Source organism: Hetaerina americana, unplaced genomic scaffold (assembly GCF_022747635.1).
Source record: "Hetaerina americana unplaced genomic scaffold, ioHetAmer1.1.p SCAF_3, whole genome shotgun sequence".
In the NCBI taxonomy this organism is placed as follows: domain Eukaryota; kingdom Metazoa; phylum Arthropoda; class Insecta; order Odonata; family Calopterygidae; genus Hetaerina; species Hetaerina americana.
Genome location: NW_027286874.1, coordinates 70,081,638 through 70,100,033, shown reverse-complemented (window position 1 = coordinate 70,100,033; position 18,396 = coordinate 70,081,638). Strand labels below are relative to the sequence as shown.

At 37.2% G+C, this 18,396-nt stretch overlaps 1 protein-coding gene across 5 annotated transcripts in view; it reads right to left on the bottom strand.

Annotated features, from left to right (window-relative positions):
• Positions 1 to 8,175, bottom strand: part of Flo1 (flotillin-1) — a 34,288-nt gene extending 26,113 nt beyond the window's left edge. For 4 of the 5 annotated variants that reach the window (XR_011701540.1, XR_011701541.1, XM_071588610.1 and 1 more), the window contains exons 1-6: positions 8,044 to 8,175; positions 7,663 to 7,738; positions 7,464 to 7,554; positions 7,241 to 7,384; positions 4,578 to 4,697; positions 3,399 to 3,473 (exon numbers count right to left, since the gene is read on the bottom strand). Coding sequence is in view for 3 of the 5 variants with exons in the window: in XM_071588610.1 (XP_071444711.1) it covers positions 3,399 to 3,473; positions 4,578 to 4,697; positions 7,241 to 7,384; positions 7,464 to 7,554; positions 7,663 to 7,738; positions 8,044 to 8,095 (558 nt within the window). In the remaining 2 variants the exon portion in view is untranslated. The remainder of the gene's footprint in view (positions 1 to 3,398; positions 3,474 to 4,577; positions 4,698 to 7,240; positions 7,385 to 7,463; positions 7,555 to 7,662; positions 7,739 to 8,043) is intronic. The other variant, XM_071588612.1, reaches the window with a different exon arrangement.
• Between the last annotated feature and the right edge of the window lie 10,221 nt (positions 8,176 to 18,396).

The following is an 18,396-nucleotide window of genomic DNA, read 5'->3' as shown; positions in this document are numbered from 1 at the left end:
ACACCTTAAAATATGGCTATAAAATACTTAATTTCTGAGGGCTTAAATTGAACCATTGAAGAAAATTTTAATACAGAAATAAACATTCCTTTAATGTGTACTTGATATCAATTAAAAACATCTGAAGAAAACTTGAGTGAACAAGTTCAAAGCTTAAGAAAGTTAGAAAACAAGCTTATGTATTAAATGAACCTTTTCTGATTAATGAACATGCAACATGAATGGATCTTACAAAAAATTTTCAATGCTGCTTAAATTCATTGTCATCACTACTGAATTCCCGCATGATAAGCCACATTTTCAAACATTAATGACTGTGAAACCTCCATGGCATTAAATGACAAAACTTTCCATGAAAGATCAAACTTTTGTGAATAGTATCAGAGTTTTTTTTAAAGGAAATCATAAGCAATATTCTCAAACTCTGACTTAACTTTCACAAAAAACTATCCTTGCCACTTTTTCTTTTTGATTTTTTAGGAATTTAAAAATTGGACACACAGATATGCCAAATGATTAGTATAAAATTATTCGGCTAAAAAGGCATTAAACAAGAGTGGGAGAGTGGCAAATTTAAATAGTAATTCATTTACTTCTTTGGAAAATGTGAATGTGATCATTATGGAAATCACTAATTTCAAATTATAATTGCAAAAAAAAAGAAGATTATTGTCCACTTAGAATCACGCTAAGTGTAAAGCACAGAAAATTTAATTTCAACTCTGAACGTTACAATAAAATAATATTGGCTCATCTTGAAGCAACTAACTAATGAATGGAATAAGTATTCAAGTGATTAATAATGAATTTGATTAGTTTTTATCATGTAATAATGTAAAAATTATGTCACTTGAGTGTTGATTCAGGACAGGGGCATTTTGTTGACAACTTCATTTATAATGAAAATAACCAGTATGAAACTTGTAACAATCAGAACTGTGGTACTACAGTAGATGGGACAACATTCTAGGTGTATACTCTTGACTTCTATAAAACTTTAGTTTTTCCACTTACTTTTTAAAATGGAAGTTTCACAGTAAAAATATAAAAAATCAATTTATTAGGACTGGTATTCTTATGGCAATTGGCTACCATTCACAACATTTCATAAATGGCATTTTTTAAACCTTATCAATGGTGATTTGCCCTTTCAGTGCACAATAACATCAAAATTTCTATCAGTTTCATCACAAAAATACACATGCCTCATGCCTGCAAGTTCTGCACAGTACTAACATAAAAACAAACAAACATGACTTCATTAACAAGCAATATTATAACAAGTCAAGTAATGCAAAGTGGATGAGTGTATCTAATAATACCAGTCTGACCATAACTGTATGCTATGGTAAAATTATAAAAGTAAAATAAAAATTTGCATACATTGAATGCAGTGAAATAAAACAATGGAGACTTGGAATGACTGAATATAAATCAACACACAATATCGAGATTGTCACAATTAGTTTGACAACTTTTTTAATTTCTCTAGACTTTGAGAACACATACATACATTTAGATTTTCAGGTTTTCCATGTAAGTGGCAATTAATTTGCAGATTAGCATGAGGAAACCTATGAAAATCTTAAAATAATACTTTTGCAATAACATTCAAATGATTTCACAAAAGAGAGAATATAGGATTGTTTGCAATTACCTACATCACCAAATTATTCACTGCATCACTCATAAAAAAAAGTACTAATGCTAGTGTGATATGGCAAGCTTAATAATACAGAAGGCAACAGCCATGCTCCCAAAACTGAGTGTTTTGAAATATATCAATTAGTGAAAAATCGACCTGATCATCATATCCACCTACTATATTTTAATTTTTCCACATTATCTTTTCAGAGATGCAGAAAATACTAAACCTTAAGCACTTACCTTGGTTGACATTTTATGAAACACAAGGAAAATAAAACTCAACATATAATTTAACTTTGAACCAACTTAAAATCCTTCAAGTTTTGAGAGCATGACCAGTGGTAAGTTAACAACAATGTGGGATGACAGCATGCTAGATTTAAACAAATTTGAGTTGGACATACCTTGGCCCCCTTGTAGCAAAACATAAAGCCTCTAATTAATAAAAAATTATAAGGATAAATCATTTAGCCTACGTAACCAGAATGGGGTTTTTAAAAACATTTCATTGTAACTCATGGTATTATGGGTTAAGGATACAAATTATAGAATATACTGTATTCTCTTGGGTGGTGAGATGCTTCTTGTGGATTTCAAAGCACCCTGCCCATGAGATGATGAAAACATTGATGACTTGTTGCCCCACTCCCACATAACTGCCTCTCAGCTCTTACTTACCCATGAAATACTTTCTGTGCAAACATAATTCACACAAATAGTTGCTTACACACTAAATATTAACTGAAAGATTCTTACGAGGTCTGTACAAAAAGTATCGCAAATTTTGAATTTCTGCGGGTTATGTATATTTGATTTTTGATTTTTTTGTGGTATGTTAGTACTTATGTCTCACACTTATACCGAAAAGTTCGGCTATGTTGAATGTTCAGTTAATTGTTGACAGCTGTATTGCTTGGACGCATTTTGGCTTGTCTTTGATTTTTGCCTGTTCCAAAAAATGGATCAAAGAATCTGCATCACATTTTGTGTGAAAAACAAAATTAAGCACGCGGACGCATTCCAAATGTTGACTGTGGCATATGGAGAAGCTACCTTGGACCGAAACAATGTTTATCGGTGGTACAAAATGTTCTCCGAGGGCCGAGAAGATGAGAACGATGGAGAGCTTGCCGAACACCCGAGCACGTCAACAGCAGACGAAAACATTGATGAAGTGAAGAAAATAGTATTGGCCAATCATCGAATCACCATTAGAGAAGTTGCTGAGGACCTAAACATATTGATTGGCTCGTGCCATTAGATTTTCACCAATGATTTGGGCATGACACGGATCGCCGCGAAATTCTTACCAAAATTTCTCAATTTCGACAAAAAACAGCAACGCATTAACATTGCTAATGACTCTGTCCGCGACGACCCAAATTTGCTCCAGAGGGTCATAACTGGTGACGAATCATGGGTTTATGGTTACGCCATGGAAACTAAAGCTCAATCATCCCAATGGAAGCTGCAGCATGAGCCAAGACCAGAAAAGCGTGCCCAGTTCGGTTGAATGTGAAAGTTTTGGTTAGTTTCCTTCAATTGCAGGTGTGTGGTGCATCATGAGTTCTCACCACAGGGTAGAATGGTAAATAAGGAATATTACCTGCAAGTTATGCACAATTTGCACCAAGTAATCCGCCACAAACACCCGGATTCGTGGAAGAACAAAAATTAGCTTTTGCACCATGACAACGCCCCTGCTCACACATCGTTACTTGTGTGCAAATTTTTGGCCAAAAACAACATACCAATGATGCCGCAGCCACCGTATTCCCCTCATCTGGCCCCAGGTGACTTTTTCTTGTTCCCGTAACTGAAGAGGCCTATGAAAGGACGATGCTATGCTATGATTGACAAGATAAAGACAGCATCAAAGGAGGAGCTGAACAAGATAACAAAAAATAATTTTTTGAAGTGCTTCGAGGATTGGCAAAAAATTGGCACAAGTGTATAATATTTAATGGGGATTACTTTGAAGGGGACAAAATAGATATTCATGAAACTAACTTTTGAAAAAACACAAAAGTCACGATACTTTTTGAACAGACCTTTTATACCCTTTTATCACCCAGTATTCCTGCCCTTATCACCCAGTTATTTATACCCTTTTATCACCCAGTATTCCTGTGATCACATGTGCTTTTAAACCCTCAAGTACCCACATATTTCCCTGGCATCTCCCATACATCAGAAAACAGTGCATTATGAAAATGGCATGCACATAAAAATATGCAGTAGGGTTTAAAAAATTCAAATACATACTTGGTCATCAAATCAGAAAAAAGTTAAATGCAACATTGAAATCTGTTCACTGAGATCAGGAAAAAATTCTTCACATAGAAAGTTCTAACATATATAAAATATAATAATCTAATAAAAGTACCATACAATATTTAAAAAATAATAATTTAAAAAGGAGGAAATGCTATAGACAATCCCTTCTACATTAGCTTTGTTAATTGGCCCAGCTACTGAATGCCGATAAGGCATACTAAACCAATCAATTAAAATGAGCTGTACGATAGAATTACAAAACATTTCCCAAAAAGCCAAGGGTACTTAATTCTCATATTCATGGAGCTAAATAGAAAGGTAGAAAGATATGACAAAAGAAAAACATTTCAATTCTTTGATGTTCAAAGATAATGACTATATGTAGGTATTTACTCACCATTTTCACTGAACTAAGTGAACAGGTTTTATTTTTTTGTTTAGGTAAACAAATACAAATAAAACTGATCTGAAACATTTACCCTATATTCTAAAAGATCCACTAAGATTTCATCCCATTGACTATAGCATACAGTTTCTATTTGGGATCATGAGCAGGATCTAATGTCTAACAGTTTAAAACACTCATTCAAAAGAATAATATTATAAAAATAGAGACTAGTTAAGAAATAAGGAACAAATGAAGAATTCATTACCTCTTCATCCCTGATATCCTTTAGAGTATACGATACTACAGTGATTCCCATATTGACCAAATCTGATGATGCCACTTCAAACACCTGCTTGCTGAACTTTTTCCTGTCTTTGTAAATTTCCTATGGAATAAGATATACATCAATAATGATAATAAGAGTTTCATTTCATAAATATTCATATGAAATTACCAATAAACCACACAAGATTGGATACTATAAAATTTTAAACAATTATTACATATAAGGACTTACAAGTAGGCGCACAGAATACTTAATTCACATTAATTTTTTACATCTTCACACTGACAACTTATCTCCTAAGGGTAAGTATCATATTAATGGATAACTAAATGAATTCCAAAAATTTAACAACAGATAAGGCATATTAACATAAATTCCACTCATTCACCCTCCTAGCTCTGAATTTACTAGCATTCTCATAGATGGTTAATGAAGTTCCATAGATCACAAGTTTTGCCCACTTCATACAAATATGTAAAACCTGATGACAGTGAAAACACTCATAGCTAAAGAAGAATTAAAAGGAGCTGGGTATCAGATTACTTTACTTAATATGACCATTTGCCCCTGATAATGGAAGTATAAGTAATTGGAATTATAAAGATGGGCTTGAATGAATTCACAATGACCAATGTCAATCGTCATTTCTCTCTTCATTAATGGGGAGTTGTGCTACACTGATTAGTATCAAATCCTCAAATGATTTTCAACTCAAGATTCTTTTGTACCAAGTCAAAACAAAGTGGCAGTGAATAAGTTAAAAAGAGTGGTAGATAATCAAGGGAAAGTAGATGATACCATGAAGCTACTTCTCCTCATTTCATATCAGTCACATAGATATAAGACAAAATCATTTTATACTAATGAATCAAACCCCTGGACAAGAAAAATTTCTGCTACATTTCCCATGCATATTTGACCATAATAATGACTGTGATTTTGTTCTCTTCTATACTTCATGTCGAATCATCATCTCATAAAACCAACTGGTTTTGACTAGAACGACATAATTTCCCTTTGCCCAACCTTCCTATGTCCATCTCCCTCAACCAGACCTTAAAAAATTTACAACTTAGGCTATATTAATGAAGGATTCTTGATAAAAACTTTTAACTTTCAAAGAAGTATCACCATATAGAAAAATTAACACTCTGTTACCTTCAACAGCATCAAGACATAATGATGACATTAAGCATTATTAATAAATTAAGACCATGCCATTTAGAATGATGAAACAAAAGAAAATTTCTCACCACCGATTAACAGCATGTACAGGCAGGTGCATGTGTTACATAAGTTTTGTTAATGTGTGTTACATAAGCTTCAAATTTTCAAGAGTGATATTGTAATCTCTTGGGACCTTCATTACCTTTCCAGACAAAATCTACACTCACTTCATCTAGTTTTCCTAAAATTCCAGGATTGGTGCCACCTTTAATATTATTCACACTAGGTAAGCTTGCTGCAATGAAGAAAGAAACCATGCTAGGAAATCACCACAACATTCATAAATGCACAAGTACCCAACAGAGCTGCACTGGATACAAATACAAGCACAATGTTGACAGAACAAGAGAAAAACAACTGATGAAAATAAATCTCTGGATGTGAGGATCAGCTGGATCAATAAGGTCACTTCAGCATACTATGTGTGACAGTTATAGGAGGTTACAATTAGATTACATGAACATTGTTAAATACAATCAGATGTAACACATAAAGATGGAAAATGCGATTTAACAAATTACTGCTCAAAATCTTGTCAGTCTATTTTACTGTGGGTGGGAAGCCAGAACGTTAGCCCCCGCACCATCTCGATCCCCAAAATGCATTGCTCAAGGCAAAATAAATAAAAGGCATAGGCAGCATTCGCATGCCTCCTCAGTCAATTCTCTCACAAAATTTGCTGCCATGATTAAATATACACGCAGAAAACGATAATTTACCTAAGAAAAAAAAGGCGGGAGACAGGGGAAGAAAGACACCATTGCTGTACCTTAAGACAGCCTTTGCCAATTCATGTCTTAGAGATTGTGGATGCACATGCCAATATATAAGTAAGTGATTCAATCATAGTTAAGGCATAATGTACAACAAGACACTTCGGGAAGGAGACTGAGACAATGAATACATAAAATGAAGGTATTTGATTCATGAGTCAAATACTGGATTGACTAGCACCATTTATTTCAAAATGGCAGAAATATAAGGCTGAAAACTGCAAGAAAAAAGACCATGCACACTGCTAATTATGTTCGGTGAATATGAATAGATAAAAAAACATTAGGGGGAAAGAATGAATGTAGCGGTAATAATCTGAGCATTATCACACTCATTGTATTTTACTGTGCCATTAACAATGCCAAACAGATTAAGAGAGCAGGGTGCCACTTCTATTGCCTAAATATTGTGCTTACTCTTAACTATGGACTTCACTGCAAGTTTAGATCATAAAGATATTGTGACCTTAATGCGTGTATACTGGATACTTCTTTGAGATATTAATCTTTTTTAAATGATATTTTCAGTGCTTATATACATTAGATATGAAATTGCAACATCATTATTCTGCAGGAATGACATTTTAAAATAAATTCAGACATACAAGAAGAATAAGCACGTTTGGTTAAAACAATATTTACCTCAACAGTCATGCTCCCCATGATGGCACGTTGGTGCCCTTCAAGTGTAACGAGAGCAATATGTTGTATCTCATGCTCCGGCTTTCCAAGAAACTGTTCACAGGCAGTTAAAAGCATTTCTTCGTTTTGGCCTTGAATCTTAACCTGAAAGTATAGGATTGACATGATTATGCACAAATTATCCAATCACGTACAATCTTGAGTTCTACTAAACATTCCATACCTGTGCAATGCCTGTGACTGAGATGGGAACACCTTGACTGGTGTACACAGTTGGACTTTCTACTTGCAGTGTCATGGTATTCAATGATATTCTGTAAAATTAAATGCAAGCAACCATTAAAGGTAAATAAATAACTCACATTAAGCCAATCACCCAATAAAGAATACAACATTCAAGTTTATAGCTACATCTTACATACCTCTGAACACTTTGAATCCATGGCCAGACAAATGCTCTTCCTCCAGGTACCAAGAGGGGTTTATTATAGCAGCACCCTGAAACCAAAGCATACCAATTAATTTACAGGATTCTTCCATCAAGTGTCAGCGGCTAAATCAGTACTACTTTCGTTTTCATTTTTGAAAAGGGAACTCCTGCATAACAAATATTTAACGTTAAACGCAATTCGGGAGGGTGCAAACACAACATTTATGGCTGAAAATGTAGAGTAAAATATTTATTTTAATACAGAGTCGGATATCGGCAGGTAATACAATGTTTACAAGGTCGGGCGTCAGTATACCGCATCGATGACCACTCCCACCTATTCATGCCGGCCTGATTCGGTAACCTTTCTCACCTGACACAACAAGGGCCTCATTGGGGCCACACGTGACGAAACCCCACGTCATTTTACAGCATGAAACTTATTCTCTAATTTGAACAAAGCTAAATAACTATTCTTCTATTCTACTCAAAATGGCAGCAAGAAGACAGGCGCTTGTTTACGTGCCAATACGTCGTAGTTCAAAAATACCCGCCGTGTGGCGTTGGCATCACCTTTTCAGAAGGAGCTACTTTTCAAAACAATGTATTAACTGCATAAATATTTGGGCTTATTTTTCTGTCATTAAAAACCAAAAATACAGTAATCAACCCTAAGGTCGGTTTGGTGGGCGATGATAGAGTTTATCCTAAGCCGGCGTGGTAAATTCACACATCAGGGTGAAGTGGCCAGTTCCTTACCCGGTGCCGGTAATAGTCACCCAGGATGATCTGGTATCCGAAAAATCACATAGCTTGGGTGGAGCTGCAGGAGCACGGAGAGGCTTGCCCGCGACTCGAACCCGGGCCCTCCGTTCAGTAGTCAAACGCTCTACCCCTGGGCTACCGCGACCCACTTTCTATCATTAATGACATATCAATTTACTATGCTCTTTTTTACATTTCTAAGCCCTAAGGCATTTAATGCACAGTCCTCAGGCATTTAATACACAGTCCTCTGGCATTTAATACACATCCTTTAAATCCAACACTAAAATGGGAGGCGCATCATCACAGAACAGTCGAGTCATATTCTTCCTGCAAAAGACGTTGCTATGAGCAAGAAGCGTTTCGTGACAACCCTTTAATTACATAAGGCTTTGGGGGCAAGGAATGGGGGCTATTTCATTACACTTCCTTACAGGGTGTGGGGCAAGCTCAGGAGGAATCTTACTGAGGTTTATTTTTCTATTTCAGCCACTTTTAACGAAGAAATAATTTTAATAGGGAACGTAACACAAATTTAGAAACGTACACACATAGATAGATGCATCGACATCTATCAGTAATATTCCGTAAGGATGCACTGCAAAAGTATTAATCAGCAAATAAAATAAAGAACAAATCTTCCAAATGAAAATGCTTAAGAATGATCTAACCGTTGTAAAACGCTTGTTTATAAATATTTGTTCAATTTCTCTGTATGCATTCTGATATCGTAGTTCAATAACATATACAATGTACCCATTAATGGAGGGAGTAATTCTTTCACTACAAGCACGTAATTGAAGTGATCGTAGCGAAAAACGTATTCGTCACACCTAAATTCCAATTTTTCTTGTTTTAGGAGATGTTCATTTAATATATTAATTTTAGCGTCCTAAATTAAGTAAGATGTGAAAGAGAAGGGGGCTCATATTTCACACAGGAGGTAGGGGTAAAAAAGCCAAAAATGTGCTTGGGTAATATAAGCACGACCTAATTCCTTGAAGGCGACTGGCACTATAGCTCAAATTTGTGCCACTGAGTCACACCCGTATTGTGAATTTGATATTTTCATAATTGTAGGTGCATGGTAGTCCAGTGGGTGGTAGGAAGCTGGGCTAATGAATGGAGGGTCTGGGTTCGATTCCGGGAGACACCTCCGGTAACCATCAATTTCACCCTAGCTGTGTGATGCATCGGGCACCAGATCTTACTGGAAAACCATAGGCGGCACAGGAAAAGGAACTGACCCCCCTACCCTGATAGGTGACTTTCACACGTCGTTGAGCTTAGTATGACGAGGAGCTCTACCCTCGCTTATCTAACCAGCATTCGGGTTGTTTCAGTGGTTTGTCATTTACACATTACACTTTTGTGGTCGATATTGCACCATCTACCCGAAACGTATCCCGAAGGATGGATATAAACGAAAGAAAAAGAACGGTGGAGTAAAAGAAAGATCTGCAGTTAAATTATTACTAGAGTGATAAAATAACCTGGATATGAATGTACACATACCCTAAAAGTCTTTGGTTACGGGGACAGCACTGAGAGAAAAATAGCAGTGGATAGAAATGAAGTATTCACATGCAAAAGATTAATATCAAAGAAACTGCGGGAGATGATTGATCAAAAGATTAATGCCAATTTTAGCAACACTACCCACGGCTATGTCAAATTTATTATATAAGTCAGTTCTTGAAGACTACTCAGAGCTTGTTACGTAACTGAAGAAATTTCAGCTACTCTCAGATACGAGTATAAACTAGAGCGTACACCACAATTTATATGTTTGGAAGGGTTCATCTCGAAAGCAAGAGGGAAATCTGACCAAAAACCGCCCTGACGATAGAGGAATGAGAAGTAACTATTGAACTACGATTGGTCCAAACATCGAAGCTGGTCTTATAAAAACGAAATTTGTCAAGGTGAGCGTCGCTTCGAAGCCTTTAGAACCACCGACAAGCAGCGTCTTTCAATTTTAATACGACTTACAAACCAATGACAGGTAACCCCAGGTCAAGAAGCCTCCGGAAACTGAAATAAATTAGACTTATAAGTTGCATATTGAGACCACCAGTATAAGAGTATATATGGGCTAGCGTATATAAGGAAATATATAGTCATATTTATGCATAAGCTCATTTTTATGAATCAATGGCTGGTGTTCTAACACCCCCGCCACACGTTCATGCAGTGGCTCGTGGGGTATTTTGTAGATATACTATAAATGTACATATTAAAGGTAAGTTTTTGTACATTATCAAACAACTAAGGTATATGACATGGACTTAATTCACGTAGAGCTCTGGTTCGTCCTACATTATGTTTGTCTTACATTATTTATACTTCCCATTTTATAAGTATACATCCAAGCATAGACGAATGAGAGCTACAGGGTTCGTCCGGAAAATAAGTGTACTGATTTTTTCCCGCCGCTCCAGGCGCGCCCAGCACCGCTCTGACGGGCTGCGAATGAAGGGGGGTATGTTGGCAAGCGACGCTGAAAAAGGCAGTCGGCTCTGAGCTGTGGTGTAGTGAGGAGCTCTGTTAACGCGAACCTCCACGCTCGACCCACGTCACGGAACGCGATGCCGAAGCAGCGTTATTCCATCAAATTTGCGATAAAGCTTGGGAAATCGTCTACCGAAACTGTCGGTATGATTAACCAGGCTTACGGGGAGTCAGCCATGTCCAGAGACATGATCTTTTGGTGGCACAAGATGTTCGTGGAGGGCAGAGAAGAGGTCGACGACGAGTCTTCGAGAGGTTCCCGATGATGCCTTCGCGGGAGCGTTCCAGGAATGGGAACGCCGCTGGAACAAGTGTATCGACTCACAAGGGTCCTATTTTGAGTAATATTAGCTTAAGATATGTAAAAGTGTAATAAATTTTTTTTCCTGAGCTCAGTACACTTATTTTCCGGACGAACCCTGTATGATAATTTCAAATAAATAACACCCAAATACAAATCATATAGCGCGTTTATCAAACTGAAAAAGTCGATCGTTTTAACTTCATGGAGAAAAATTAACCTTGAAGCAAAGTAACATGGAAAACAATGTAGTTTTGAAAATTTGGTGCCATATCGGAATTCAGAAAAGATCAACGGTGTCAGTCAAGATATTTTCTGGAGGTTTCCGTCATGAAAGAAGACTCAGACATCAATCAGAAGAATAGTTAAGGTTACGGAATTATAGGAGCTACCATAAGAAGACATCTGGAATTTTCTGAACGGATTATCAAGGAAGAAAAGAAGTAATTCCTGAAATTCACTTTAAAATGAAAAATGAGCAGCAGTGGAAGCGGTGAACATTTATACTGAGAACTAAAGCTCTAGCTTAAATTGACAGCTCAGAAGTTTTGAAAACAAGATCAAAATGCCCATCATCTCAGCTAATGGTGAGGACGTGAAGAACTGCGAAAGTGGGAGACATTTGGACATTATTATTCTACGAAAAGTTTAAATCATTATTGGTTCCAAATAAAGGGAATAATTGAGAAAATATAATATCGCATATACAGTGTCATGAGACCAAATTTCCTGATTTCAAATGTGCTATCCGAGCTGATAAACGAGAGCTATCGAGTGTATATATTTTGTAAATATAATTTTTATCACATTTCATAAAATTTCTGTAACATCATGTGAGTTCTCCTTCAGCCTTACCGTTTCTTCAATACGTTGGGTATAAACTCATTCAAAGACCATGGTAGAAAGTTTTAGAGAAATGAAAAATGTAACTCAGCCATATAAGCGCAGAAGAATCATTTGATTGGACGAGTATCATCCCTGAATTTTTTTCTACCTCTCAAAAACAATTAAACCCGATACTGTATCTCGATTGTATTTGCTGTAAAAATATTGCGCAGGACTTTTATCGGTTAAGAAAAAATCTACTACCGATTCCATTTTCAAAGACCGTTCCAATTGACGAAGATGTTTAACCAATAATAAAAACAAAAAACCAATTATTATGCTAGCAAAATAAAAGGAAGACAATTTGAAAACCATAGATAATAATAAGAGAGAGAGAGAAATCACTAGCTGACTCAGAATTACGGTCGGTTGCTCAACGCAGGACATTAATGTATCCTTTCATCTATTCAACCGGGATAAATGTACCGTCGAAGTACTTTGCCAGAAGTAATAAATTATATCTCCGATATTAGTAGTGATAGGGTTGCATTAAAAATGGCCCGCGAGATGGTTATATACGCGTCCTGATACATTGACGGTAAGTAATCCATTCAAAGACAATTTAATTTTTAAAAGGTAAGGCTGAAGAAAGTTTGAAAATTTCAAGCGTCCTTCCCCCAGCGTGCCTTCCAATTTTAGCTCCACGACACTTACTGCCTTCAGCACTCTCCATCTCAGAATCAGGCTACTAGGGATTGGGCATTGTGTGCATTTTTCTCCTACCTCTTTTACTATGTTCCAAAATTTATATCCTGGAGCATGGAGGATATGCAACCAAAAGTGGGTTCAATGGAGATATTGGCTGGTTCTTCAGGCCCAAGCCTCGTTGTTGCGACGGTTAACACTATTTATCACCCTTTTTACCCATCTTGGACGGTTTGATGTGCATTCAACTATTACAGGGTAGAATACAAAGCGGGAATAGGATTTACAGGATTGGATTTGCACGTATAAAATTAAAAGAGAAAGAACAGATGAAGAGTTTTCTTCTGCTGACGAAGGTGGAAGGTCACCGCCAAAACAGTCCAACGACCGCGTGATTGTTCTTTTATATGTTTTAAGCGTAGTATGTTTATATTTTTTACATTTTCCTTGAGAGTATACGGCCTCTCGAAGGTGTTTTCACTCGTTATTGCATGTGTGTATACGCATGTGCGTGTGTGTGTGTGTATATATATGCATACATATGTGTATATGTGTATATATATATATATATATATATATATATATATATATACATTTATGTTTATATATATATATATATATATATATAATATGGGACGTGATAGTTCTTTTAGGAGAGCATACGGCTACTGACTGGAGGCGTGCCCGGGTTCGACTCACGAGCAAGCCTCTGGGTACCCTCAGCTTCACCCGAGCTGTGTGATATTCGGGTCGCTGAACATCCTGGGATACCATACCTAGCACCGGGAAAGGATCTGACCCCCTGCTCAGATGTGCGAATTTCAAACGCCGTAGGGCTATATGAATTGGGTGAATTCTACCGTCACCTATCAAACCAAACTCTGGGTTGTTGATTGTGTTTATGATTTAGGTTTATATATAAATTCATTAATTTTTTGTCACGCTGTTGGCTGATAAATTACGCGGTTTTCATCAAAATGGTACGAACAGTGTCTAAAAAGTAACAGCTCGTACCAATGGAGAGCCGAATTTAATACGTTAGAAATTCGAGGGAAGAGAACAAATATTTGAATTTTTTTAGAGGAGGCAGGGAAATATCGAGAAGGTTTTGACAGATAAAAAATATATTTTGAGTGATGGGATAATTGATATTTTTACTTTTTCCTGGAAATTTTCTTCTCGGGAAGAAAAATTACACCATAAACGGTCAGGTACCCACTTATCTCTAATTGGCTGAACACCGACGAGACCAGAAAATGTTTCTCTCAGGGCAATGGGGTGATGAGTTTTTGAACTAACGGATGACATGTTAACTTTTGAAATGTCCCTTGTAATTTTCCCTGCATTCATTATTAAAATAACATTCGGAGGACTGACCTCTATGAGCATAAACATTCAAGAGGGACGACATGCGAGGTGAATGCTCTCTTTATACTCAATTAAAATACGAGATCGAGATCGTATATGCCAGATGAAAAAACTGAATACAGGTATAATTTAGATGCACTACGTATTGTTTCTATCGGCGTCTAGAGTTCAAAAACATTTTTTCAAGTACTACTTACATATATTCACATACTCATGTAAAAAGTCGATTGTATCAATGCATTTAATTTTTTGTTTGTGCTTAGCAAATCTTAGCGGTCATAGAATATGGAGACGAGATACAATTCATTGGAAGCGATAATTGGGTCGCTCAAGTTTTGTGGTGGGGAAAATTTAATTGAAATACTTTATTAAAAAAATTGGAATTCAAAGGTCTCTCATTTCATTTTAAACCAATCGGAATCAATGGTTCCTCCATATAAAACCTTTTATTTGTCAATTTTTTACACATATAGATTCCAACTTTGTATCCCGATCTTCCCTGTATATTTTTGGTCGCAGTGAATTCTAGGTTGCGCGCGATGTTATATGGTTCGTTTTTCCGCCCCTGGAAGATTTTCATGTCCAGATAGTGGTACATATTTTGTTTTCCTTCTCCGTTCGAGTCGAAGTGACGGTTGAGCAATTACTTAGGTTAAAGACTAAGACTAGCAGTACTACCACCTACCCTATATGGTGGTACTGCCAATAGAGCTGTAAATGTGCATAGTATACACATTTACATAGCGTTTAGTCAACAACTGTGGTTATCCCGGCTTATCAAAGTTTCAGTTCGATAAAAAAATGTGGTGTGGAGTACACTTTAATTTATTGCCATGTTTGCCGAGCATTCCCGTTTCTGATATAATGTTTTGTCTCGTTCGTTATTCCCGAAGAAATACTTTGTTCGCTCGAATGGCGAACGACGAAGGTGGTAATGCCGGGGATTCTTTGGGCGCTCATCTATTCCCATAATTATTCGGAGACTCGCTCTACTCCGCGTCAATTAGAGGTGGCTCGAAATGTTACGAAACGTAGTCGGTTGAAACCTTGGGGCCGGGGAGAAAAGAGGGGGAGCAGACGGAATAAGCGTCCTTTTTAATTTTCATCCTCCCTTTCCTCCTCCACTCCTTTCATTGGGATGTCATTTCCCTCCGGTAAGTATTCTTGGTATGTTTAAATGACCGGGGAAAACAAAATAAATCATAGTGTGCCTCATTAAACGACCGAAAACTGACAGAGAGCCATTGCGCCACCTTGACCCACCCTCTCCTACATTACTAGCGCCCACACTGCAAGAAACACTTCATAATTTCACGAATTTTGGCAGGCACTGATAAGGCATGACGTCAAATTAAAGAGTCATGAATGCGAAAATCGGGGAGAAAACATTCCGAGAGGTTTTGCCCTTCGAAATGAGGGGGAGGAATGATGAAATACTGCATTACGGCATTCATTTTTTTTCGGGGAAGTGGGTGGGTTTATTTCGAAGGCATGAAACGTTCTCTCGCGGAGGATGTCACGTTCGGAGAAGCTTCATTGCATCCGGCCGCTTGCCTAAGCGGGCGACGAGAGTGAATTGTTTCCCCCACTACCAAGCTGAGGGAAGTGCCACGAGAAAAAAGAGCGATAGTAGGTTTTTAGTCTTACAACTGAAATTAGGGCCCGCTATCTAATGAGAAGTATATCCTCTAAGTTCGGAAGCGCATACAAAATGCTTATAAATTCCGCAATGCGGAGAAGGAAGCGGTGTACGATCCAATGTTTCTTAGCCGATATTCCAATTAGGGTAAGCTTTCTGGAGAGCACAAATAAAAAATAGTGAATCATCCAGATGTAATCATTAGTGCTAATTCTAAATTATCACCTTGAAAAGTTTACCGAGGAAAAGTCATTCGCAGTTAATTGTGGAAAAAAATATAATAATACTCTATTATTTGTTTTTATGTTTCGGGAAAATTAAAAATGCTCAATGCTCAATCAGGGAATGAGATACACCATTGTAGATTGACTCCTAAGTTTACCATTGCATTTAAAACAGATAATATAATTAGAGAAATTATATTTTTGGTTCTGGCGATTTATACCATTGCTGTGGTGACATTCAAGACGACAAGGACCGGAACTGACAATATGGAATGCAAGTTAGAGTGGAAATTTTTCACCTGACGATGACACTACTGCAGGAAATATTACATGAATCAATCTCGGAAAAATAATCATCAGTCAGTAATGCTCTGAAATATGATCACTCAATCAAGGTATTCTACCCATTTTAAAGGTTTTGGACGGTTCCTAATGAGCATTTATCTCTAAGTATCGTGAGAATATTTCTTTCTTCATTTCCTCGTAATTTCTGCCCACCTTCATGCTTTCTAAAATGCCCACTCTCTTCAGTTTCTCTGCCTGCACATATTTACAACCAGGGAACACCCCTTCTGTCTCAGCTGTTAAAATGCCACTACCTTTCAATATTTCCTCCGTCCACTTTACCTACCTTTTTCGGATTTCTTACCGTAACTTCTTCTCTTATCCCTCCCCATTAAAACCTCAGCGTTTGCTTTCTATGCCCAACTTATTCTCTTCATTTTCTTCCACACTCAAATTTCAAAAACCTTCAATTTATGCTCATCCTTTTGCTGCAAAGGCCAAGTCTCACATCCATACATCATTTCACTCCATATTAAAGTTGTTATCAATCTTTTTTTCACATCTTTATTCAGTGTACCCATCATTAATTCCCTCCTTCTTGCAATTCCTCATTCGCTAATACAATTCTTCCCCCAATTAAAATACCACTTTACAATGCGCCCATTGCGATGCCCCTTAAAATGTTAAGGGTAGCACGGGATGGGATAGAGCTGGGAACAAAAGTGGGCGGCTAAGTGATCAAACCAGGTTTGCACATGATCAGACAATAGAAAGTCAAACAGTTAGCAGTTATTATTGAGTGCTTTACACGAACAATACTACACGAATGGAATGAGGATTAATCGCGAGAAAGAAAAAGTGATGAGACTATCCAGATAGGCGCGATGCATAGAATTGTTAAAAAGGACGAAGCGTGGGAACATTTATGGAAAGAGATAGAAAAGCCTCACTTTAAGGGAAAAAACGACCATAGTTTCAAAATAAAAATAAGGACGCAAAAACAAATAAGAAAAAGTACTCTTTTTTAAATAGAACTATTATCGATTAGAACCAGCTGCCTGGGGGTTTGTTTGAGCCCTTTCCATCCAATTTTAGAAGTTTTAAGCATAAATGCAAAGCAGCCTCTGGGTGATAAACTTCATTTTAGTTATTAAAATATTGTTTGTATGTGATGTAGACGGCATTTTGAATGTGATGTGGAAGTTTGTTTGTATGTGATGTGGAAGTGTCATTGTACGTAAGAATATTTTGGCTCCTATCTGTTTTTCTAGTGCGTGTATGCATTGATTTTTCGTTTTAAAAACTTGACCGTTGCCACCAGGAAAATTGCCTAATTGCAGCGTAATTCTTAAATAATAATAATAATATAGGAAAGCTATGCTAAATATTGAAGTAAGAGGGAATAAGTAGAGCAGGAAAAGCAATTCCTGTATTTGGGTAGTATTTTTGAAGTATGATAAAAATGGTAATGTTTTGATTACCCATCTAATAGTGAAAGAAATAAGAAAAAAATGTCTTTCTCCGTCTCAAATAGTCCATTATCCTATGACGTCTTAGTTATGCATCGTTGTTTGTCCTGGTTCTGCTCTCTTCCAGCCTCGCTACTGCTCACCGGTAACTTAGATTTCATTCTCGGCCTTCCGTAGCTGTTTTAAAACCTCTCAGCTACATTTATTGCTCTCACCTCGCAATAGGAGCTGCGTTGGGAGGCCGAGTCCATGTGGTGATCGGGAGCTTGAATAATCCGATGGGGCTGGTGCGCTGAGTGTGTGAAGTATGTTGCAGGCGAGGGCCGGGGTGTAGTCTAGGGTTGCATCAGTCACGGGGTAAGGGGAAAAGTTCTGATTCGCGGTAGTTTGCCGCCACAGTGAAGTAAGTTCGTGGCAGGTGTAAATCAAGTGGCGGGAGGAGGGGAACGAAGATGGTGATCGTCCCTCTCCTCGAAACAACTTTGCTGCTGCCCGGCATTAACAAATTGTACTCAAGTATTTCCACGGAGGTGGAAGTTTAGATGAGTCATACGAAGTGCCTTCAAGTTATATGGTGACCTAATTTTTTTCCGACAAACTACGAGTACTCGTGCTTACACCAACACGAATTTCC